The sequence below is a fragment of the Hippoglossus stenolepis genome, chromosome 23 (genome assembly GCF_022539355.2).
Source record: "Hippoglossus stenolepis isolate QCI-W04-F060 chromosome 23, HSTE1.2, whole genome shotgun sequence".
Taxonomy (NCBI): domain Eukaryota; kingdom Metazoa; phylum Chordata; class Actinopteri; order Pleuronectiformes; family Pleuronectidae; genus Hippoglossus; species Hippoglossus stenolepis.
Genome location: NC_061505.1, coordinates 1,059,873 through 1,084,347, shown reverse-complemented (window position 1 = coordinate 1,084,347; position 24,475 = coordinate 1,059,873). Strand labels below are relative to the sequence as shown.

The window sequence follows — 24,475 nt, the reverse complement described above, 5'->3', positions numbered from 1 at the left end:
TGTAAGAAACTTATCTGGGTGGAGCAGTTTCTCTCATCAGTCCCTGATGGATTCATCATCTCAAAACAAGACCAACCTGATGCTTATTGTTTCACATTCAAACTGGTTATTCTAAAACTGTTATCAATACCACAGCGGTAACCCCGCTCTCTTTCACTTTGATCCAAATATGTTCTGTGCGTCAAGGAAACTTCCCCGGAGCCAGAACCACTCCTGAAATACTTGTCTGAACCACGACGACACTAAATATTTATTTGTTTAACTAAATTCTTTAATCAAATTACAACCTTTCACACGGTTCAATACTGATACATTTTACTGTCACGAACAAAAGATAATAAGAAGGATATTCAGCTCGGTGGTGTTTGGCACAAGAGGCTTCAGAAAGCAAACGATGCCTGTGTGCATTTCTGTCAATGAAAATATTTGTCACTGTTCTTTTGTTCTTCTGTGTTCTCCAGTGTTTCTGACTTCATCCTCCCGTGTCACACCATCATGTAAAATACAGAACTCAGATCTGTCACCTTCTACTTGTGTTGCACACTGAGCAAGAGTCACATTACAAGTTAAATATCATCATTGCAGATATCTGGAAACATGCACTGTGCACACGTACATTCACACATATTGTAAGTGAGCTTTTGAGTTATTGGGATTTCCTCGTCTCGGCAGAATTAGGCAGCAAATGGTTTGAGTCCACATCAGTTATCAGTGTGTGTGTGTGTGTGTTCTTCACTTCCTCCTCTCAGGCGCTCACAAACACTAGTCTGGCGGTGTAGGCCAGGTCAGCGAGGTAAAGCAGGAAGTTGAGGCCCGTGAGCACAGCCACCGCGATCAGCTTGGACGACGCGCTGCTCTGGCCCTGATACCGTTTGTCAAACTGGAAGATGGGCCAGATGATGGTGGCGGTCAAGTACATGATGACCGCCAAGAGCCCGTACGCTGACAGGAACTTGGAGAATGGGATGGGGAGACAGCCGGTGCACTCGCCCACACACAGCACCACCACAGCCATGGAGAGGATGAAGCAGATGCAGTACACGGCCATGCACCACTTGAGCGCCGGGTGCTGGTCATACGACACAGGGTCGCTGACGAGAATGAAGATAATACAGGCCACAAAGGTCTGGAGCACCTTCAGCAAGCCCGGAGCCGTAGCCATGTAACCCGCCGTCTCTCCCGGCCTCGCTTTAGTTAAGCTCACCTCCCCCATGTAGGCCACCGCTGCCAGGCAGGAGAAGACAGTGGAGACGATGCGATGGTCACGGGCCTCGCTGGGCCCCTGCTGGTCCTTGAGGAAAAAGAGTGGGAAGATGACAGAGGCTGAGAGGCAAAGGAGGGCGGCGTAGCAGGCTATGGTGATGGGGAAGTTGGACCAGGACACTGGGATTCTCGGCTGGAGGCCAAACTGCTGCACCAGCAGCACCAGCAGGGTGCACGCGAAGCTGAACGCCCAGCAGAAGATGCACCAGTCAGCCATGCCTCCGTGTGGCAGCCGGGCTGCGTGCGCTGCGGCACTGAAAGCCACGCAGGTGAATAGCAGGGCGGCCACGCGCACCCACAGCAGCTGGGAAGTGGGAAAGACGATTAGTGGCATGTTGGGATATGTTCGGCAATGAGGAGTTCAAAGAGGCTTCTGTCGTCCAGCGGGGGTCAAAGATGGGGCTTTAAAACTGAACGTGGGATCCTGTGTTGGCTGCTCGTCACATAACCTGCGGACGTTTGTCACATATTCTGCAAAAAAAGACAAAAAACAGAGAGTAAGCAGGAGAAACAGATGCAGGGTTTGGAAATGAGTATTTAGCATTTCAGTATTTATTTAGTATTTTCTCTACTTGGAATGGGAGGGCGAGAAGAGGATTAATCAAGAGGTTGCAATTTGCAAGCTCACCACTAGATATCACTAAATCCTGCAGAATGAGTCCCATCTCTTCACCTGCACAAAATGCAGTCATATATCCCCAACATGAAAAATCCTGATTTTACTTTTCCAATTTTCAGACAAGGTTAGGTATGAAAAAGCCGACCTGTCAAAGACATTGGTGTCCGATAGTTTACTAAATAACATCAACAGGTTAGTTTAGGCCTCAAAGGTGTGAAACTGAAACATCTGGCAGCTGCAGATTTGAATATTTTTATTTTTATTTCAACCCCTGACATGTTGAGACTCACACTAAAGTTGTGTGATGAATCTTGGACGTTCAAGCTGCGACCTGTGCAGTGCGGGTGTTTAGGACGTTCTGTACAAACACACAACTCATTTTATTAGCCACTAACCACGATGCCACACTTCCTGTTTTGTGTAACGAGGCTAACGCAGGAAGCAGCTCCGAGGAGCTAATGGGTCAGCAGGAACCAACGCTCACTACATGAAGCCAAATCAGCACTTCATCACAAAGTGGGACTCAGGCCATTCCCAGCTGAGATCTTAACCCCCCCCCACAGTTGAACACCAGCTTTAATCCTTTATCTTTATGTTTCTGCTGAAATCTGTTGGTTTAAACATGTTGATCATGTGTTTCCAATGCAGGATGTTAATGTCTGAGCTGAATGAGAAACTCAACCCTGCTGTGGCATGTAAAGAAAGATGTAGTGGATGTGATAAATCAGTGGCGGATCTAGGAATTTTCAAATCAGGGGCCATAAAGGGGCCACAATTTTCACAGAGGGGGCCAATTGTCCAACATCCAGACACAACCCCTAATTCAGAAAGGTGCACATTTAGGTGATTCCTCGTTTACTGTTAGCTCTGTAGCTTTGAGCAAAGCCACACATCATTGAATATATTGTAAAAAAAAGTATTTTTGTTCAAGCACATTGTGTAAAAAAGTAAATATTCTTAACAAGTTGTCGTATTTATTGTTATCTGAACATGAACTCCAGAGAATGTCCACACAACAGGGCTCTCTGCGGAACGTGTTCAAACCAAGACAGACATGTCTGTCGTGTTCTGTGGAGGCAGGATGTCACGTATTCATTCTGCTGCAGAGGTCACTAGTTTCCGTTCGCAGCACATCTGGAGTCGGCTCCTATCAGCAAAACCTCTCGTGAGTCTCTCTTGAGGAGCCTCTCACTCGGACACTTGCGTTCTCACACACAGCCACAATGTCAGGAGATTATCTGGAGTTCCGTGCATGTCTGGGCGCAGCTTTGGTGACTAGTTTATTAAAAGAAAAATACTGCTACCAGGACAGGGGCCAATTAGATATCAGTGGGGCCGGTGCCCCCCCTGGATCCGCCCCTGCTGCTGACAGGAAACCACTCTTTGGTTTGCTTTTCCCCCCCTTTAACAGTTTGTTAGTAGTCATAACACGAATACCTCACCGCTGGCTTTTAATATATATATGAACCAACCTGAGAACTACTGTAGAAAGCTCCGTTTACACTCAGTACTTAAACTTCTTGAACTCCTTCCTCGTTCTCTTCCTCTTGAATCAAGTCTGCACCCAGCAGCACCATGACACCAGATGAGACCGTTACGGTGACGTCGAGTGGAACGAACCCAGTAAACCTGAGGCAATACGTGACGGAGGGTTTGTTTCCGCTCCACATAGCGGGCATACCGCGCCCCAGCCATTGTAATCACAAACTCCAGAAATAGACCCGGAGCTGCGTCCCTCGGCACCAGCTCCCTGAGACAGACACGTCAGCGTGCAGGTGGATCTTACCGTTGTGAGCGTGGTGGGGTTGTATTTCCTTTAGTGGGGTTTTTAAAACAAGCTTAAAGTTGGTGAATGTCTGTGCGCACTCGGCGGCGCCTCATCATCATCCTCCTCCTCCTCCTCCTCCTCCTCCTCCTCCGCCGCCTCCTCCCAGCAGCAGCCGGGTCCCCCGCCCCGCACTGCACCTTATTTGGTAAAGAGCAGGAACCTTCTCCGATGGGCCTCCACGCAGTCCACGCAGCCCCGTGGCTTCCATGTTGCATCGGAGACAAACCTGCGGGGGGGTCCCACCGGTCTCCGAGCGGGGTTCCCTCTCCTCCACATGTTGTGTGCTGCAGTTACAGATGTTCACAGACAGGTTCCGATGCGGGCTGCGGATTTATTAAAGTAAAAACTTACCTAAACTATTATTTACCAATAAAGCCGTGTTGAATATTGCACATATTTCCATGTTGTACAAATTGGTGTAGATTCTTATTGTATATGTTTGTAACCCAGTACTTGTTTCTTAATTTGCTTGCTCTCTCTCTCTCTCATATATATATATATATATATATATATATATATATATATATATATATATATATTTTCGACTCAATATGCTTGTCATGCTGAACACAGCTAATTATTTGTATGTTGACAACCTGGTAACAAGTCATGACTGTTTCAATAACCATTTCAAAAATAGTAATAAAAACGTAACAAAGGTGATATGAACAAAAATATATTCTCAAATGATCTACTTATTACCATCTACTGTCATATTCACTTGATAATAATTCATCATTGTTATTATTAGCTAATGAAATGTGTTTCCCCGGAGCCGGGTCCTGCAGTAGCGCGCTGCAGCCGGGCCAGGCCGCTGCTGTGCGCCGTGTGAGCTGCTCGAGGACCCGTTCGAGGACCCGGTGGAGGATCAGACAGAATAACAACACAGCAGAGGAACCATTAAACGGTCCGGAGGAGAAACCGGCTGCGATTGTCCCTGGAGTTTAGTGTCGGACCCCCGGGAGGGAGAAGCGAAACCACCTCGTACCTGTGAGACTTGTTCTGGAGCGCAGACCCCCGGGCGGAGCTCTGCTGGAGCCGTACTCCCTGGTAGCTAGCCGGCTAACATGCAGCGTTAGTGCCTCAATTTGCACAAAACACTGGGATTGATCGCGCCGGAGTGGTGCGTGGACATCCACTCCCCCCCCGTCACCCCTCTACCCGCATGCAGGTGAGGTCACGCCGGCCGCTTCGTCCCGCAGAACCAGCCGGTTAGCTCGCTAGCTCGAAGGAAGGAGCGACCCGTCGGCGCAGCGGCGAGCCGGCGACCCCGCGCGTTCGCTCGGCGTGAGCACCAGCGCCATGCCGCGGCTTGAAAGCGGCCTGTCCGCGGAGCTAACCCCGGCGAGCTAACGCTAGCTGGGCACGACAGGCCGCCTCAGATGGTCGCTACCACCACACAGTCGGCTAATTCGACAAGTCCCAGCCCCGCACCGGGGAAGCACCTGGAGCTTCGCCTCATGTCCCTGCTCTGATTAACGTGAGAGGCAAGAAACGCCGGTAAAGGGTTCACGTAGCCCGCTGGCCATTAGCGCCTGGGCTGCTGGTTGTTTACAGTGTGCTAGCTTGTTTATCTCTGCCGGGGACAGTTAGCATGCGAGCGGGGAAAGAGGTTTAATTCCTCGGGCTGAGGTTCGTGTTTTATAATAATTAACCACTTCAATACGAACAACATCAGCCCCGTGCTCGGGTCGGACGGGACCGGAGCCAACACCGGACCGAGGTGCTGCTGCTGCGGCGTGAAGGAGAGTATTTAGTTTGGCCCAATCCACACATGTGTCAACAAACCGTCTGAGGTCTGTGGTTTCATTTCACTGAACATCTCCCGGTGCTCCGAGCTCCAGTGGAGCAGCCTCACCCCGGAAGGCTGGGCTGTTGTTCTCCCGGAGCACAACGAGACATATCAGCCATTCATTCATGATTGATGATCTCTGAGGAGACTGTCCTTTACCCGTGTCCCAGCCCTGCGCCAAGCCACTATCAGTCTGTGCTGTTTACCTCTGAACCACTCATGTAACCTGGCACAGAAAGGCCACGGGACCTTTGTTTGACTTTGTGGATGTGAGTCTTTCTCGTTACACTCCCCACTGACACCTCACTGGAGCCACTGGAGGTTGGATGGGAACATGAGGAGCACGCCGTCTGATCAGGACCGGCTTCCGAGCAGCTCGAAGATCTGATCGGAGCACCACAGAGAGCCCGATTGTGTGGACTGAGAACTGCAGGAGAGAACGAGATGGGGATGAGAGAGGCCCAGTGACAGCGCTGACCCCCCCCCCACCAGGAAGCAGAGGAGTGTCACAAGGCGGCAGACATGAGTCTCCGCCAACCCACCTCCACGCTGGACAGGTATGAGCCCACACCACCCACAGGAGCAGTCTCTGTGGCACATGTCAGCGCCTTGTTTCCAAAACTGTGGGCCTCCCAGATAAGCCAATTGACGCGTATTTATCTTGCCTCCCAGTCTGGCCAATGACAAACGAGTCTGACAGGCTGGGAGGTGATAAAGCTGAACTCTGGGACAAGGAGAACGAGGGCAGAATGCTGCATGCATGACAAAAGTAGCAGGCGGAGATTTCTAACACAACCCACTTTAAGTCATAGGTTTCACAACGAGAGTAGAGTGCATCCCTCCGCCGTGGTCCAACAGCCCCCTGAGGAAAACACATTTAAACTCACTAGATGGATCAGCACCAAATTGCTCATAAATATCAATCCCTAAATATGACTGATCATTTTCATCAAGATCCATTAATTATTCTGAGGGGATCCAGGAAAATGTTAAAAACGCCCCCTCTCTCACAATGTGAGAAACACCTTGGATCCACCCCCCTGATCCGGATCCGCACCAGAATTAAAATGATTCTTCCTCGGGTCGGGCTCCACCCCTCCACACAATTTCATGTAAATCTGTTGAGTAGTTTGTGCCGATTCCTGCTAAAAAAACAAACGAGCGGGGGAGAACACAAGCTCCCTGGCGGAGGTAGTGATATTTTAATTATTTACAGTGAGTCTCGGCTTCAGTCTGTGGCGTCAGGGTCACTGTGTGAGTCTTCACCTGCCGTGTCTGTGCTGAAACACTTGATGTGCTGTAGTTCATCCTGTGTGTCTCATCACCACACTGTGTTTCTGTGCCTGTCTTGTCTGATGCCTCTTTGTCTCGATCACGTCTTTCCTGTTTCTCCTGCTGTCAACCCTTTCTCTTCTGTGTGTGTGTTCTTGTTGCACGTGCCCACTGCTTCCCACTACTGTGTCTGTGTGTGTCATGTGACAGCAGGGCACCCAATAGGAAAAACACCCACCTGCTCAGGTAGGACAGCTGTCCCATAACCGCTCATGTCCGGGGTATTTCTTTTGGGGGGGGGGTTTAAATGACACCGACAGATTGTGCAGCTGTGGCAGGAAAAAAAATGTGGGTTCTCTTGTTATTTCAGGGAACTTTGACTGGAGGTTCAGGACGAAGCATCAAGCATTTGCATGAGAAAAGAAAAGTACACGTGCGAAATACATTTTTTTGTGTTTAAAATAATGAAATGATCATATCCATCCATACAACACATATCACCATAAACCATAGAAGGTATATACAGACGGACGATGCATCTCCAATTCCTCCCACTATCCAGAAAATACAGACATGCATGCTCTTAACACCAGGCATCCTCTGCACATTCTCCGGAGGGCTATATGTGAATGCAAGAGTCAGAGCCTCCTCTAGGAAAAACTCAGGGTAATGTTGAAGGAGCTGATTGGAGAACACAGCACAAGATCCTCCGGGGAACGTCTGGACCCTTCTCTCCAGACATCCTCCGGAGGTCATGTGTGAAAACGGCTTCAGAGCTAGGGGTGCCTCCATGTGGAAATAAACTCGTCACGACAGCGGTGTTACTGACACAGCGGTCGTTTAACATCAAAATCACTTCAGTGTTTACACTGTGTTCATCCACCCGTCATTCACCCTGAAGCAAATATATTTGTGGAAGTCGTGGCTCTCAGTGTTTACGATCTGTGTGAGGAGAAAGGGCGTGGGGATCATGTGAACTTGTCTCCTGTTGGTCAGTTTTTGCATCAAGGTTTGGGCGTCAATCTGAATATCTTCTCTCTCGTTCCCCCCCCCCCCTCCCCCTATCTGTTTTTCCTTCCTTGCCATCACGCTTCGCTTTCAGCCCCTTTGCTGCTTGGTGAGTTTTCCTGTCGACTCTTGTTGCTTCTTGATGTCTGTGTACACTTATCCTCTCGCTCTTTCTAACCCCTCGAGTCTTCTCCTCCTCAGCTCCTCTTTTCCCTCTATCACTGCTTTCTATGCATCTTCCCTTCTTCCTCCCTGACCTGTTCCTTCACTTTTTATCCATCTCTCCTTCACTGTTCTGATTCAGTCCCTTCTGATGTTTGGTATTATTTCATTCTTAGCGTTTCTCTCATCCCTCAAACGCAGGCTCAGCAGTCTGACCATCGGGGACTCGGAGCGCAAATCCTCTGCCACTCAGCAGAGGGAGCCACCACCTGACATCCCGCTGGAGACCACAGGTAATTTACATGGTTTCAGGACCGATACAGACTCATGCTACATTTATTTTCCTCCCAAACACCCCTCACATTGTCCTGTCTTCCTCTCCCAGGTCCTGGTCTTGTCCAGAGATGTGTGGTCGTGCAGAAGGACCAGCTCGGTTTCGGCTTTACAGTGTGTGGAGAGAGAGTCAAGCTCGTGCAGAATGTCCGACCAGGTGAGCCTGTTCTGTAATTAACAACAATTTAATCTGGGTTAAACTATTATATTTTAAAGACGTGGTATCGGATCGGTATCATAGATTCGCGTACTTGCTGATGCCCCACCCACCAAGGAGGCATTTCCAATGCTGGTGTCGGAACATCTCATGCAAACGTCATAATCTAAATATGACTTATTCAGAATATGGCCAATAGATGGAATATTTCTGTCCATGTGAACTTAGTCACGGTCAAACACTGACACCGACAGACTATCACAACTAAACCACTGCTGTTATTAATCCTCCCAGGGGGCGCAGCGGTCAAGGCCGGAGTCCAAGAAGGGGATCGTATCATAAAGGTTTTTATGACACTGAGAGAGTTGTCGGCTTCTTCCTGTTCTCGTTGTTACTGATTTTGTTTTAATTTTGTCATCGTCCTCCCTCTCGCAGGTGAACGGCTCGTTGGTGTCGTCCATGTCCCATCAGGAGGTGGTGAAGCTCATCAAATGTGAGTTTTTAAAGAAGTGTGATTGGTCCGTTTGACTGACATTGAAAAGCCAATGTTTTGTTTAATTAGCTTTGTATGTTTCTTCTATTTAAAATCTGAGTCTGTGTCTTTTTATGGACCTGTAGCTGGGCCGTATGTAGCTCTGACACTACAAGGACCTCCGCCATCAGCTGCCTCCTTGCCCTTGGAGCCCCTCCACACTGACCTCACCCCCAATCACAGAACGTCTCTAGGCGGGGAGGCTCCCCCCCCTCCACCTCCGCCCCTGCCCTCTGGACTGAGCAGCAACCCTTCCCAAAGAATCACTGGACCCAAACCACTACAGGTGAGAGACGTTTTGTTAAGCATTCATATTACCCAGTGGAACACGTGCATGTGAAAGTGCTGAGCAAAGCAAATGTTAAGCTTAAGGACTTAGGTACTTAGAGAAATTGCACATCATCATCTGTTGCTTTTGTGTGTTTAGGACCCAGAAGTACAAAAACACGCCACTCAGATACTCAGGAAAATGCTGGAGCAGGAAGAAGCTGAACTGCAGGTGAAACCCTCGCACATAAACAAATGAGCCAGTCCAGGGAACACAACTCACTGCAGATTGCTCGCTGATCCCTCTGAAGATGCTGTTGATAACCAGACTTGACCAATTCACAGGACTTGATGGAGGAGCACTCGAGGAGCCCGTCTGCGGCACTGGAGGAGCGGATTGAGAGTGCCAAGAGGAGAGCTCACCAAGTCAGGGTCAAGATCCAGCAAGATGTGGTGAGGACGTCATTCACAGGGTCTCAGGGTTTACCTGCATGGAGCATGGCAAATGGAATGGAATTAACAAAACGCACTTATTCAAATCCACTAAGCTCATGTGACCAGAAACTGATCTGTGTTCCTGTGAGCGTTACGCATCTTTTCACCTGTAGCCCTGCCATAACTGCAACTGCTTACAATTTACACATCTGTTCAACCTCCCACAACAAGTCCCAAAAGTGTCTTTCATCCAGCTGCATTGAATTCAGGGTTTCTTTTGCCGGTGCTGAAAATGAACTGCTGCTTTTTTTTCTGCTTCTCCAGGAGGGAACACGATCGGAATCTATCGCGAGTTATGTCATAGCAGGAGAAGGTTTGTATCTCCCTCAGTTTTCTACTACAAAGACAAAGACACATACCCTGGTTTGGTTTGTCCAACAGGATGAATCACCATGTGTGACTGCAGAGGACGCTGTTGTTCAGTAAAAGTGTTGATTCACAGGCCTTGTGCGCACAGTCGCAGTGTAATTGGTTTTACAAGTGTTTTAAAACTGCTCTGTGCTTCTGCAGGTCGACAATCAGTGGACGTGAGCGAAGGAGACGTGGAGGTAGGTTGGAAATCTTGTCTCATTTCAAACTGGTGAGATTGCTTGTGTGTGTATATATGATGGTCCCACTCATCCCGTCCCCCTCGTCCTCCTCCTTCTCCTGCCGCTCCTCCCCAGGCCTTTGAGAGTCCCCACTCCTCCCCCTCATCCTCCTTCAGGACCCCCCTCCACCGACGACAGAGCTCCGACACTCACACCCTCTCTGATTCGGTGAGACGGACACACGCACTTGCATTCACTTAAACTCGAGCGTTATTGAGTGACCTGTTTCCCCTTCAGGATAACGTTGAGGTTGTCGGCCAATGTCAGGTCTCCAGCGATTATTCTTCCTGCAGCTAACTCGCCGAGGCTGATGTGTCTTATTTGCTCCGAGTCTTTTTGTCTGTGGTTGTCAAAAAGGGACATTTTTTAATTTTGTCAACATGTTGATGAGATCTCAAGTGTATTTTTAGTTCATGCCAGGAAATGTCTTGCGTCATCAGCTGCATATTAGTGTTTTATGGTTCACGATGGAAATTATTTGCACATTTAAAGTGGTATCTCCGGTCCCTCCCAGTCATTTGTTCCTAATATTCCTATAATTCACGTCATCTAATTCTTTTGCATTGAGTGTGTGCAGAACATGAGTGTGAAAATAGCAGATGTGGCCCTGCTGTCAGTGTGTAACTGTGTGTGTGTGTGTGTGTGTGTGTGTGTGTGTGTGTGTGTGTGTGTGTGTGTGTGTGTGTGTGTGTGTGTGTTGTGTGTGTGTGTGTGTGTTTTAAAGGGTGGAAAGGCCCAGATCATCGGCCCTGAGGAAGAGGATGAAGAAGATGATGGCTATGCATTTAATGAGGTGATAAGAACATTTGCTGCACATCCATCAGACTCTAATCAAACCACCAGCTCTTTTCCACAATTTGTAATTATTTAAATTGTTCCATTTGTCCTTCTCTCAGATGGACGGTCCATTCCAGGACATTGAGTTGTTGAAATCTCGACCAGCTCACATGACAGTGTTCATGAGATACGTCTTCACCCAGCTGCTGGACCCCAACCCACTGGTCAGTCCAGGTTCTACTTCTTCTTTCAAACAAAGGGCTGTTTTTGTGTCGGCCCTATGTTTCCCAGTTATTCAGTTTTTCTTTTATGTCATCTTTTGTCATTTTGTTAATAAAAGAACTTATATCTCTGTCCATCCGTCTGTGACGTGCATATCTCGAGAACCGCTCATCGTATCGGCATCACACTGGACATGTGCATCGTTAAGGGCCCAAGGAAGCTTGGTGTCGAATTTGGTGCGAGTTGGACATTCAATACATTCAATAATACAATTTGAATAAACCAGTGACCCCTGTAGTAGCGGTGACTGGGACTCATTAATGCGAGTGACATTGTAAATCAAGTCACTTTTACAGTTTCAGAAAGAAAAGTGCATCCAGCATCATGAGGCCAAAAACCAGCTCCTCAAAGATCTGACCTGCACATCTGTATTGATGCTTCACTAACCATTGTGTTGTGTTCATCCTGGTTCTGTGTCTAACAGCTGTTTTACCTGTCGGTGGAGGCCTACCTGGGCTCCAGTCCTAAAGATGCCCGCGCACTTGCACCTCAGATCTGCTCCCATTTCCTGGACCCGGACGCTGTACGTACACAAAAAGAAAAAATGATTTTATTTAAATTTTTTTTTTATCTATCTCTTATATTCCAGACTTGACTACTAATTTGTTTCAATGCACATTGACCCTTTAAAAGTTTGGCATTAGAGAACATAAAGAATAAACGTTCTCCTAAGCCTTGGGTAAAAAGTGATATGATGTAACACAGATACAGCAAGTTACCAAAGTTACTATACATCATGTAGTAACAGATCATCAGTATCTGAAATAACATTAATTTTCTTCTCTATTTCTTGCAGCCGCTGAAAATCAAAGTACGGGAGGAGTTTCTCACAGATATCGGTAAGATTTTATAATTTTTTTGCATGTGAGGACTTTTAAGTTTTAGAATAGATTTTTATTCTATGATGTTCTCTGTCCGTCGTCCCATCAGAGAGTCGGCTACATGCTCAGGAGGACATCAGAGGACCTCTGTCCGAGCTGCAGCAGCTGGTGCTGCCTGACATTCAGGACCAGATACAGGACTACAGGTACGTGTCATTTACACTGGCAGTGTTTCACAGAAAGTACTGTCGACCATCAGAAGTCAAGGTTTATCTCCCATATTCAGGAGCTCATTTTAACGTGTTCATCTTGTTTTTTGCGTCTCGCAGGAACAAGCAGATGATGGGTCTTGGCTCGCTGTTTGGAGAAGGAGACCTGCAGCACCTGGACGGAGACCCCGCCAAAGAGAGACAGGTGGTGGACAGACAGGTCACCGCCCTCTGGGAGATACTGTGAGTCTGTGACTCAGATGTTGCTGCTGCATCATGTTTGTCCTGTTGCCAACAACTGTACAATTACAAGAAATGCAATTCATGCTGAGGGCAAGGGTTCATTTCCTGGTTAAGTAGTTTCCCGTTGTCTGAATGATGTCAGAAGAGAGCAGATCGGTTTTCCTTTAGAAGTTATTACTTCCACCAAGGAGGTTATGTTTTCATTGCCGTTTGACTCTAAGTACGATTACGCAGAAACTACTGGACCCATTTTCCTGGAACTGGGTGGAAGGCTGGGGTATGGGCCCAGGAAGAACTCTTCAACATTTGGGTTGGGTTTTTGATCCAGTCATTATTTCGGGGGAAATTGGTGAAAAGGTCAAAAAGAAACACGGGTTTACTTCAGCATGAGCTCAAATCAGGCAGAGAATATTAACACATACACACCAGGACTGTTAAACCAGCTTTGCCTAGCAACAGGCCGAGTTGTTAGGGGCCCATAAAACCGTTATTACAAAGTGACAGACAGAGCTCAGCCAAGCTCTGATAACAAAGGTCATAACCGAAGCTGCAAACCCCAGAAACCACCTGACATTTACTCCTTAAACTTTATACACTCACACACACTGATTCCCGTCACATGACTGTGGCTCTACCTGCTCGGTCTTACCCCGACTGGAGTCACCTTCTCTTTGGAATCCTGTTATCTGTGGAGGGATTTAATAGCGTTTTTCGTGTCTTTTGTTTTTTCTGTCCCCGCTCCAGATCGAAGCACGAAGAAGACAGAAGGTAAGAAGTCACATCTGACTTAGTTTAAACATTTTTTACAGCAGCACTTATCTCAGGGATATTTCAACCTATTTCTCACATGTTTCTTTGTTTGTTTTCCATCTTTCCCTCTTCTCCATCCTACCACCATGTTTGTTCTGTCTCCACCTCCCACAGTTCTCCTCTGGCATCAGCGGTCCTCCTCTACCTGCGTCACTCTGGTATCAAGCTAAGAGACTCCAAGGTGTTCCCGGGTCTGAGTACAGAGAAGGAGAAGTGGCTCGCCTTCTTGAAGACGAAAAAGGTAAGAGCGGCAGCTGCACTGTCCCAAAAACCAGAAAGCTAATTCCTGAAAAGCTGTTTTCAGACATGCACTGAGGTCTGCACCTTTCCCTGAAGCTTTCCGGAGGGGCTGTGTGTGAGAACTTCAGTTGCTTTGGATATTTTCCAGACAGAACTTTTCCTGTCAGTCCCCCGAGTAGCATTGGGGAGACCACGAGTTAATACAGTAGGAAAATATCGTGAAAAGTCACAGCGAGGGAGTGGACCTGTTAATGATTCTGAAATGAGGATGCCAAATTGGAAACCGTACAAATATCTCAGGATCAAAAAGAGTGGTGGTCGTGTTAAAGCTAAAACATATAAAAAGCAATGCCTAGCTGTCAATAGGATTAAGATGATTATGTGACCTGACTATTTCTCTCCACAGCTGAGTGGAACCAAGAAGGAAAAAGAAAAAGATGGAGAGGATAAGAAGAGAAATCCCATCCTGAAGTACATCGGCAAACCCCGCTCCACATCCCAGTCCAGTAAATACACACACACACACACACACACACACACACACACACACACACACACACACACACACACACACACACACACACACACACACACACACACACACACACACACACACACACACACACACACACACACACACATACTTCTGCATAAAACTATGGAAACCAATTAAAAAAACAACTCATGTCACTGACTTTAAGCATCAACTCTTCATATCATCTTTGTTATTAGCTTTTAAAATGCTCGTGTGAGTCTTTCTCTCAGAGGTCAACGCAGATCGGCCCAGTGACACGCCACATTAGAAGCACACACACACACACACACACACACACACACACACACTACTGTTACTCGTTGTATTTGTCTGACAACATTGATTTCTTTTTGTCCTTTGTTTGCCCTTTTATTGTGATTGCTTTTTTGTTTATTGATTTATGGAATTTCCATTGTGTGTTGTGTTTCTGATTTCATTGTTTCTTTTTGGTTTATTTTGGGCTTTGTAGCATTCCATGTCCCGTTGTCACCCAATGAAGGTACATTGCATTATTTTCAGTTTTTTATTTTTCTCTTAAGTTAAATTTTGCTTTTGTTCCACCTGCTTTTATATTCTCTCTGCGGAAAGTGCGTGTGTACTATTATCTGAATGAATCTGTGGTTGCAGTCCGTCCTGGCAGTGTGAGGAACATCATTCAGCAGTTTGAGAATCACACGGAGACGACAGGAGAGGAGGGAGGTGACGCTGCTGACACCCCAAGGCTCTCCTCCAGCAGCCTGGGAGAAGACAGCATGGACAGGTAACTCTGAAGTGCCGCGTTGCCTCTCGGGGTTTTGTCTGATCAGAAGAGGGGGTCTTCGTCTGGATCGAATTAGAATTTGTTGGGCTGCCACAGTCTAGATAATCAATAGGAAGCAGTGATCAACACATGGCACCTGGGTGGTTCAGCGTCCCCTTGAAAGTGCTTGATGTGAACTGTTTCAGTAAAATGCTCTGATTTCTTCAGCAGCCCGACGGTCTCAGTGCGTCTGGCACGCAGCGAGTCGCTGAAGGCTCAGGGAGAAGGCCGTCGGCGGGGTGTTGCCTCTGCAACAGAGTCGGTCCCCCGCTCACGTAGCGATGTGGACATGGAGGACTGTGGAGAGGAGCGGGAGGGGCCGGGCCTCAGGCCGCTGCAGCACAGCGCCTCGTCATCTGCGTCCAGCAGCTCTGCACGGTAAAGACTCACTGAATTATACATGTCAGAAGATAGTGTTGCAAAGAGATGCAGCATGTGTAGCATCTGTGTCACGATCCGTAATGATGCTTAAACATGCGTCCAGCTTAGAAACAGAATTACACCCCAAACAATCATCGCTCTCTCCACTCTCTCTCAAACTCAGGTCTCTAGAGAACCCTACACCCCCATACACCCCTCGGTCTAGACGCAGGTGAGTTTCCATGTTGTCCCACAGTTAATTGACGATCAGGGATTTATTGATAGGGAACAGAGAGAAGGACGGTGGACCTCTTTCCCACATGCACAACTCTTCAAGTTCAAGTCTCCACATATTTGAACCCAAAGAACAGTAGATAGACGATTGTTTTTTATTCTATTGGTCACTCCGTCCTTACATATGTTTGCTATGCTTCCCCTCACCTGCCCCATACTTGTGTTGATTGTGTAGGAGCGTGGACTCACCACTGGCCCTGCTACCGGACGCCGCGGCGTTGGAAGAGGAGGTGTGTGACGGTCAGAACTGGCAGGACACGGTGTCTCCTCAGCTCCTCGCCAGGCTCAGCCCAAAGGAAGTGGACAGACAGGCTGTTATATATGGTATGAGTTCAATTCAGTATTTTCTATGACTCTCCTTGACATAAAGATAAGATAAAAGGATGAATGTAGAATTTACTATTTTGCAGAGCCAATATAGTATGATTTGAATATTGTTACACGACAGTCATTATAAAAAGAACTTCTAAATGTGTGTGCTGATGCATATAACAGTCTTTACCTGCTCACCCTCTGTGTCCTCGTCTCCAGAGCTGTTCACCACAGAGGCGTCCCACCTGCGGACCTTGAGGGTCCTGGACCAGGTCTTTTTCCAGAAGATGAGGTCTGTCCTGAACTCTGATGAGCTGGCCTGCATCTTCCCCAACCTGCCTCAGGTCTACGAGCTCCACGGTCAGTCCAAGTATCTGTGAGGGTGGATCTGTCATATGCATTATAGAAATTAATCTTACTGTTGTGAGAGTGCTGCTGCTTTTGGTTTCCCCTGCTGGTGATTCTCTTTGCACAGTAAGTTATACGTGTATTCAGGGTCGCATGTTGCTAGGTAAATAATAATAAGTGAAGCAATTACCAAGCAAAGGTCATAACTGTTGTGTGTAATCTCGCTGTTCCACTGTGTCAATATGTATCCTGGGCCTTTATTTTGAGACGTGGAGACACACGGTGTCACATTACGATCTAACTGCATGAAGAAATAGTTTTTGATGTTCAGTTTTTCAGCAAATTTACTTGTTATTGAGATTAAGGTTCTTGAATTCAATGTGACTTTAACGTTGCCTCTGTCTCACTTCATTGCAGCAAGTCTGTGCGAGGCGATGAAGAAGCGAAGAGAAGCTCCCATCGTTCAGGACATCGGGGACGTCATGCTGGCCAGGGTGAGATCATCAGTTCCCCCTGCCTCCACTTTCTTCTTCTCTGCCGCGAGGTGACATGAAAGTTAACGGTGGTGCGTGTCTCTAGTTTGAAGGTGCGGCTGGAGACGAGTTCCAGGAGCAGGCGTCGCAGCTGTGCAGTCAGCAGTCTCAGGCTGTGGAGCTCATCAAGAACAAGAAGCGCAAAGACCCTCGCTTCGCTCACATCATCCAGGTACACACACATATAATCCATGCTGACATGCCCCTGTGGGCAGAAAAGGTTGTCCGAGTTCTGCACTCAGTAGATTGGTACGTCCGCCTCGGCCCAACAGTCTATTGAAGATACACAAACTGTTGATTCTCCACTGAATCACTAGATCCAGATTTTAATTTGGATCTTCACCTAATTGCCCACACTCATAGATGTCAGTCCACTAAACATGATTTTTGTTTCTACTCAAAATCCATGGCACAAATGGCAAAGAGACTTTCTCCAGTTGTATGTTTGTTCCTAGTTTTTAACGTGCTCCACGTTTACTCAGGAGTGTGAGGCGAGTCCACACTGTCGGAGGCTGCAGCTCAAAGACCTGCTGGTTTCAGAGATGCAGAGAATCACCAAGTACCCTCTGCTGCTGGACAACATCATGAAACACACCGAGGGTGAGGATCGCTTGTGTTTTACGTCGGGTGTGAGTGTTCGTTGAATTCCTGCGACGCAGTTTTTAAGACATGCTCCCGCCTCTCCTTCAGCCGGTTCTTCAGACCTCCCCTCACTACAGCGTGCCCAGGCTTGTTGCCGAGGAATACTGCAGGTCGTCAATGAGGTCGTCGGGGAAACCGAACACAGGCAACGTCTCAGCCAATACCAACGCAGACTGGACGCTGCCCCTCAATTCAAGGTGACAGAGTAGTTAAGCTGGTCCACCAGTTTCATTTTGGACTCTATTTCCAAGGCTGCCAGTCGTCCTTTTTTATCTAAAGTTGTCTTTTTACTTTTCTTCTTCCCAGAGTTTGGACCTGACCACAAAGAGAATGATCCATGAAGGTCCTCTCACCTGGAAAGTGAGCAAAGATAAGCAGATAGGTCAGTATCTGCGTCTGTCCAACACGTTACTTTGCTTTCAGACTCCTTAGTCACACTCTTTTTCCCTCCGTCAGAGATCCAAGCGCTGCTGCTGTCAGACTGCCTGGTCCTTCTGCAGAGGGGCCCAGACGACCGGCTGCAGCTGCGATATCCATCCCGCTGGCTGGGTGGGGGCAGCGTCGGAGGCAGCGGAGACAGCAAGACGTCCTTCAGCCCCGTGGTGAAGCTGGACTCGCTGCTGGTCCGCCCAGTAGCCACAGGTACATCCGCACTGGGTTTCAGAAAAGCTAAATATGTAGGGTTTTCCTTTGACCTGAGACGGCCACTGAAATCTGAGTACAGTGTGAAGGAATTTAATGTTTGATTTCTTAGCCTCTGAAGAAGAAGAAACCCTCTTAGACCAAAGATATTTGGGTTCTATTGTGAATAATTGTCTCTGCATTGTCAAAAAAATGACAAAAACTTAACTTTTTCAGCCTCTGAAGCAAATAGACCTGTTTAGCTCACAGAGATCCTCCCCCCCCCCCTTCTCAAACACGAAAGGCCCAACATTACATTCATTCCACTCTTTTCTCCGCAGACAACAAAGCGCTCTACATCATCAGCACCACCGAGCGGCAGATCTACGAGCTGGTGGCTGGGACGTCATCAGAGAAAAACACGTACGCTCTTATCCTGAGACGAGATTTGTCTCTTCTGTTTGTATTGCTTCACATTCACAGGACCTTGTTCTTTTACAGATGGAAAGATTTACTTGAAAAGACTGTCTCATCGGCCGATGGCTCGTCACCTCTGATCAATCATGGGTGTATTCCGATACCGTGAGTAAATTTGGTCTCCATGAAGAAAATGTAAAGGATCTCTTGAAGTCATTTCCAAGTGCTTGATGTGTTTTTGTATTTTCTTCAGTTCTCCCAGTACACGCAGTGCATCCCCAGTTTCAACCAGCAGCAATGTCTATGCAGGTAAAAACCACATTATCATCTTTTGCCTTCAATATAAAATCGAGCTTTATCAGCTGACAAGGGATTTTTTCTCATCTCCAACCTGAATGTTTCAGACAACTCATTGACGGAGCAGTCCGTTTCCATGGAGACTCATTCCTCCAATGACATGGCGCTCTCTGACAACACACCCATGGACCAATCGGGAGCTTTCATCTGTGGTGAAAGACGAACAGTTTGTGTGGCCGAGGCCGCTTTACAGGACGGTAAGAAGAAAACAGAAAGTGCAGCATCTCTTCTACAAACTTTAAAGGGTTTGACCACATTTCTGCTTCATGTTCAAACATAATTGGACTGAGTGCATTAAAGTCATGTTGGTATATGTCAGTTATTGGAATCAAAAATAACCAGCTGGTTGTTTTCATACCGACAGTTGAAACACTGCGGCGGCTCATAATAAGAGACCTCGAGGAGGATGGATGGAGCCATGACTCGGATGACACACCCACCAACGAGACGGCCAATGAGGGGAGCTCACTCAGTGAAAGGCAGCGACCGGAATCTTTGGAGACCATCCTGAACTTCAGCACCAGCGACTGGGAGGCCGAACCTGAAGAGGTTCCACCCTCAGACGCTGACCCGCCCTGCGTCCAGGTCGTACGGACAGGTAACGCGTCAGATTGTTAGCTTTCATTCGTCTCAGGGGTGGACGTTCATTCACTTCTCTGATAATTAGGTAATAATGAGGTGAATTCAGCCGGTTCCTTCCTTTGCATGTTTTCTCTGGGCTCGGTGAATCTGTTTAATTTTATTCATACACACTTTTATCTTCTGTCTGTTTTGTCTGCTTGCCCCCTAACACAACAGGAAATTGTTTCTTTGCCCCTTTATCAACTTCCTCCCTCTCTCCTCCACACTCTGTTCTTTTATTCCACTTCCACTCTCTCTTCCTTTGTCACACATCTGTCCTCTGTGCATAGCTGTGGTTGCGGGTCCTCCCCCTTCTTCTTCTTCTGTCCCTGATGGCATCACTGATGATGTCGCCCTCCCTTCCGACCAATCGTCCAAGCTGAGAGGCGAAGCTTCTACGCAGGGTAATGATCTGATTCAGTCACGAGCTGGAGATTAATCAGACGAGTACATTTTTGTAATTTGTGCATTTTTATATTGTTTGGAAAACAAAAGCAAGGTAATAAATATTGACTATAATCTGTGGTCTTAGGGTTGGTTTTAATGAAACCCCTGAAATCACTCACCACACGTTGCTTGTCATCACGTCTCTGTCCTTTAGGGAACACTTTCTACTTGGTCATGCCGACAGAGCTGGGAGAGAGCGTCTCCGACGACCTCATCGACCCCCCCGCCGCCTGCCACTTCCCTCAGCCTCGGGAGGAGGTGACGTCACCGCAGATGCAGCCGGAGGAGGAGGAAGCGCCAGCCTGTGGTCCGGAGCCCAACCAATCGGAGGCTACGCGACAGGAACAGGAAGACGAAACGGGTCCATCGCAGGCCGGGCACCAGAGTAACGTGATCAAAAACGTGGACGAGATTTTCCACACGATCGAGGGGTTAATGAGCAAGTTGCGTCACCTGAAGGTGGGTAGATACACGTCGTTGTGAGAAAATAATTCATGGATCTTGATGAATAAAATCAGCCATGTTTAGTGGACTGATATTTGTGAGTGTGTGCAATTTGATGCAGATCCGAATAAAAATCCAGATCTACTGAATTTAAGTTTCACAAGAGAACTGTTGGCTGAGGTACGTGCTCTCCTGAGTGTTGTTCTAGTTGATGTCAATCTGACTGCATCTTTACTCCCTTTACAGGAAATAGAAAAGGATCATCACAAGCTTTTGAAAACCATCACTGAGCTGTCTGTCAATCAGGAGTCAGAGGACCAGCAGTGTCACTCGGCAACTGTCTCCAGGACGCCATCGCTGGATCGCGGCTCGGGAGACGGTGAGTGGGCTCTGACTTTGGATTTGACGACTGACAACTTGGTTTGAATGTCTCCTCTTACAACTTGTTTTTTTTTGTTGTCAACTCCTTCCAGTAAAAGAAGTTAGTGCTGCAGAACCCAAGATTCAGTCGACTGGATTCTGACGTCCCTCCAGAGCGGATCTACTTGCAGTCATTCACTTTGGATTGATGGCATACGGACTCAACCATAAGGACCTGCTGTCAGACTCGGCCACCCTCGCCCCCATCTACCCTTTGCCCCTCGTCCTTGCATGCACCGACCAGTGGAGCAGAGCCGAAGAAGCACCGCAGCCACCGCTTTAGTTTTTCTGGTTCCCACGGACGCCGAGAAGCCGGTCGGACTCGTCAGGATTTCTGAGGATCCGTGTGACCGTTTGTCTTCTACCAGAGCAGGAGGGAGACGAGGGGCAAGTGAGGAACACGTATGAAAGGATTTTTTTTTAAAAGGCAGAAGACAAGTTGACGAGTGAGGAGAAAAGTAAAAGTCGGAGGAACTGAAAGTTGGATATTCGTGAAGGAAGATGAGTTTGCGTGTCGTGCTTTCAAAGAGCTGGTTGAAGGAACGGAGCAGAAAAGTGTTGAAATGTTTAATTTAAGGAAAAATCCAAGGGACCATCATCCCAGCACTTTACCCACAATCCATCCCTCTGTCATGGACATCCTCTACAGTGGACAGATCAGGGACTGGACACACCTTGGGCTGCATACACTTAAGCAAAGAGGACCCCCCCCCCTGTTCCACTGGTTGCTTTACACTGAGTTCACCTGCCACGATGGCTGAGGACTGTGTCTATATAATTCAGGTTATTTGCACTGGGTAAGGAAACCGATATCACATACACACAGAGCGATGTTTCACCATTTCACTCATTTCAGACGTTCATATTCCTCCTGAGAAACAATAGAGTTATTATCCGTGGGATCAGTTGCAGCTCTGCTGTTATTTCCTAAGTCAACATGTTGATTGTTCGAGTTTCAGCTCTGGAAACACTACTGCGCTGTTTACTACTGAAATGCTGGCAGGTTTTATTTTCGGCGCTGCTTCAGAGGCGCACAGGGATCTCAGTTACTAACACAACAAGCTCAGCGGAGTCACGCAGCTGTTCCCACCACATGAAGAAGTGGACGGGGAACGTTTGGGAGACTTGGGGCTAGATTTAACGACGGGTTTAATGTTGACGGCGAGCGAAAGGAAACAGGGCGAACACAGATTCAAACTCAGAAACTTGAACTTTCAGTGAAAACCTGTTCATCCTATCCAACACATAACAATTGCTGCCAAATATTGCCGCCAACATTGCCTGTCTACATTTTCACTGTGCATCCTTTAGTCCTCTCCAGTGTATTAAGTGTGTGTCTGTGAGTGTGTGTGTGTGTGTGTGTGTGTGTGAATGCCACAGTAAATACCAGCATCTTCTCCCCAATCCACTGGTCTCACCACACAGTGTTTGTGTCCCACATCCTAAAGCCATGAACAGGAGCAGCTTCCCAATTCAAAATGAACAGAACAGAACTGCCTGTTGCTTCAAAGAACATTTTGAGAAATGTGTTTCTTTGCTTTCTGCAGAGCGTCGGATAAGAGGATTGATACCACTCTCATATCTGTGCGGTACATATGAATCCACGGCTAGTTAGCTTAGCATCAACACAGGAAACGAGGGACACAGCTAGCCTGCCATGTCAGCGCGAGACAAACGAGATGCATCATGTTAATCCATGAGCTTTGTAGGTGCGGGTCCGTGGATTGTGTTCCACGGACCCACACCACCTCTGTGGTATTGATCTTCTTATTTAGCTCTGTGCATGAACGCAAATAAGCGTATTTTGCTCTGACTATTTTTGGATCCAATGTAGAAGTAGTTCGTCCCTGACGCTCACAAACGTTTCGTGTAACCAGCCAAGACTGACACTTCAGCCAAGTCTTGATCTGTCTCTCTAATGCTCGTCAACACTAGACAGAAGATATGTATTTAAACTGCGAAATCACTTCTTTATGAGAAGTTCACCTGTTTTATTGTATATTTGTTTTTCGCCTCTTTGTCTAACGAAGCCGGGCGGAACCACACTGGACTGAATTTTATTTGAGCTGGTTTCAAATACGACCCGGGGACGGTTTTAGTGAGTTAGCCGGCCTCTTCACCAGCTTCAGACCCGACGACCCAATCACAGCTTGAACACTATCAGCCACTGAATCTACTGTTAAAGGAGACATACGAGGCTTCTTCTGTTTTTCTTTCCTCTAGTGTGTTGTATGGATTTTTTTGTAACTGTAAAAATTCTCAGTTCTGCAGTAAAGGAAGCCCCCCCCCCCTCCTCCACACACACAGCCTGGTCGACACTTCCTCTTCATAGTGACATAATAAACACCCAGCAGCTAGATTGGCACGCCCCCTAACAACGGCAGGTAGAGCAAGAGCAAGCAAGTTCCCACATGTGCTGCATTTCCTTGACCAATCAGAGCAGACTGGTCTTCATCAGGAGGGGGGGGGGTCTTAAAGAGACAGGAGCTAAAACCAAGTGCTTGAGACAGAGGCTGAAAAGAGGGGCTGCAGCGATGGACAGTCTGAGGACAGTAATAACACAAATTAAAGTTATCAACCTGAATATGTGGGAGGTTTTCACTCTTTAGCCAGCGCCCCCTAGAGGAGCAGGAGTAGATGTACAGGTTTTTGATGACTGAACGAGAGCTGTGCTACGAACAACACGGACGGCTCAGTTTCTCCGCTGATCCCGTGTGAACCGACAGAAGAATTTGTGCTAAAATGTAAAAAACGTTCTACCAAAGTGAATTCTGTCTCCGCAGGTGTTGAAGGGAACATTTTCTCTTTTTCTTCACGTGTTTGGCTGCTGTTGTTTCAAGCATCTCACACCAGGAAATATAAAACATCTGTAATATGAACATATTTCCATATCAAGCTGTGGACACAGGCATCACACAAAGTAATGAGTTTATCAGATTATCACAGGTGGTTGAACCCAACATTTTGGATCTCCTCTTCTTTATTTTTAAATATTCTCCTCTTCTTTCCTTCCACTCTAACTACAGCATTTTTTTTTTTTATCTCCAATTTCTACCTCTATACTTAACTTTCTTTACATCTTCTATTATTTCTTTTTGTTTCTCACACATTGACATCAGCGTTGTGGCCCTAACCGGCTTTAAAGAAGCTATAACTGATTCCTTTTTTTAAAAAAGTTAATGTTGCACAAACAAAACTCCCCTGCACGGTGCAAACTACTGTATGCATACACACGTCTTTAACTATCATCTCATTGTCCTTTTATTTTGTCTTTTTTTTAAATCTTGTTCACACATGTAATATAGAGAAATCAGACCCACTTGTTTTATATATGTTAATTTTTTTCTGTAAAGCCTTAGTCCTCGTATTTGATTTTATTTTTGTAGATATGATTAAAAAAAGAAAAGGATGTATAAATTATTTTCTTCGCCCTTGTTTTTAAAATTGGTGAGATTGTTAGCTGCACAGAAGGAAAAACGGAGCTCGTGTTTCAGATTCATGTGTTTTGTGAGATTAAAAAGAAACTGGATAAAGAAAGTGAGTGTGGATCTGATTCTTCATTTTTTATCTGCATTTGTTTGTTTGTGGTACAGAAGGAAGAATCCATCAGATTTTGTCGTGTATC

At 47.0% G+C, this 24,475-nt stretch overlaps 2 protein-coding genes across 12 annotated transcripts; one reads left to right on the top strand and one right to left on the bottom strand.

Moving 5' to 3' along the window:
- Positions 1–249: 249 nt before the first annotated feature.
- Positions 250–9,720, bottom strand: myadma (myeloid associated differentiation marker a). Of its 3 annotated transcripts, none has more exons than XM_035149376.2 (2): positions 9,517–9,720; positions 250–1,734 (listed from the first exon to the last, which is right to left on the bottom strand). In XM_035149376.2, exon 2 carries the CDS (start codon positions 1,595–1,597, stop codon positions 746–748), a length of 852 nt encoding a protein of 283 aa, XP_035005267.1. In that variant the 5' UTR covers positions 1,598–1,734; positions 9,517–9,720; the 3' UTR covers positions 250–745. The 3 variants fall into 3 exon arrangements, with proteins under 3 accessions (XP_035005267.1, XP_035005265.1, XP_035005266.1); XM_035149374.2 differs by lacking the exon at positions 9,517–9,720 and adding an exon at positions 3,669–3,804; XM_035149375.2 differs by lacking the exon at positions 9,517–9,720 and adding an exon at positions 3,355–3,662.
- Positions 4,503–24,387, top strand: arhgef11 (Rho guanine nucleotide exchange factor (GEF) 11). Of its 9 annotated transcripts, none has more exons than XM_035149362.2 (42): positions 4,503–6,059; positions 7,877–7,891; positions 8,146–8,237; positions 8,330–8,434; positions 8,729–8,778; positions 8,870–8,927; positions 9,053–9,252; positions 9,394–9,465; positions 9,579–9,686; positions 9,993–10,041; positions 10,239–10,276; positions 10,394–10,486; positions 11,043–11,111; positions 11,215–11,319; positions 11,802–11,900; positions 12,174–12,216; positions 12,308–12,404; positions 12,528–12,650; positions 13,395–13,418; positions 13,575–13,701; positions 14,107–14,206; positions 14,705–14,734; positions 14,863–14,995; positions 15,206–15,412; positions 15,579–15,626; positions 15,864–16,012; positions 16,220–16,360; positions 16,766–16,842; positions 16,928–17,053; positions 17,364–17,481; positions 17,572–17,720; positions 17,830–17,905; positions 17,980–18,165; positions 18,486–18,567; positions 18,646–18,726; positions 18,815–18,870; positions 18,966–19,115; positions 19,283–19,516; positions 19,830–19,943; positions 20,141–20,445; positions 20,677–20,809; positions 20,904–24,387. In XM_035149362.2, exons 1-42 carry the CDS (start codon positions 6,025–6,027, stop codon positions 20,951–20,953), a joined length of 4,347 nt encoding a protein of 1,448 aa, XP_035005253.1. In that variant the 5' UTR covers positions 4,503–6,024; the 3' UTR covers positions 20,954–24,387. The 9 variants fall into 9 exon arrangements, with proteins under 9 accessions (XP_035005253.1, XP_035005252.1, XP_035005255.1 ...); XM_035149361.2 differs by having other exon boundaries at positions 15,203–15,412; XM_035149364.2 differs by lacking the exon at positions 7,877–7,891.
- The last annotated feature ends 88 nt before the right edge of the window (positions 24,388–24,475 follow it).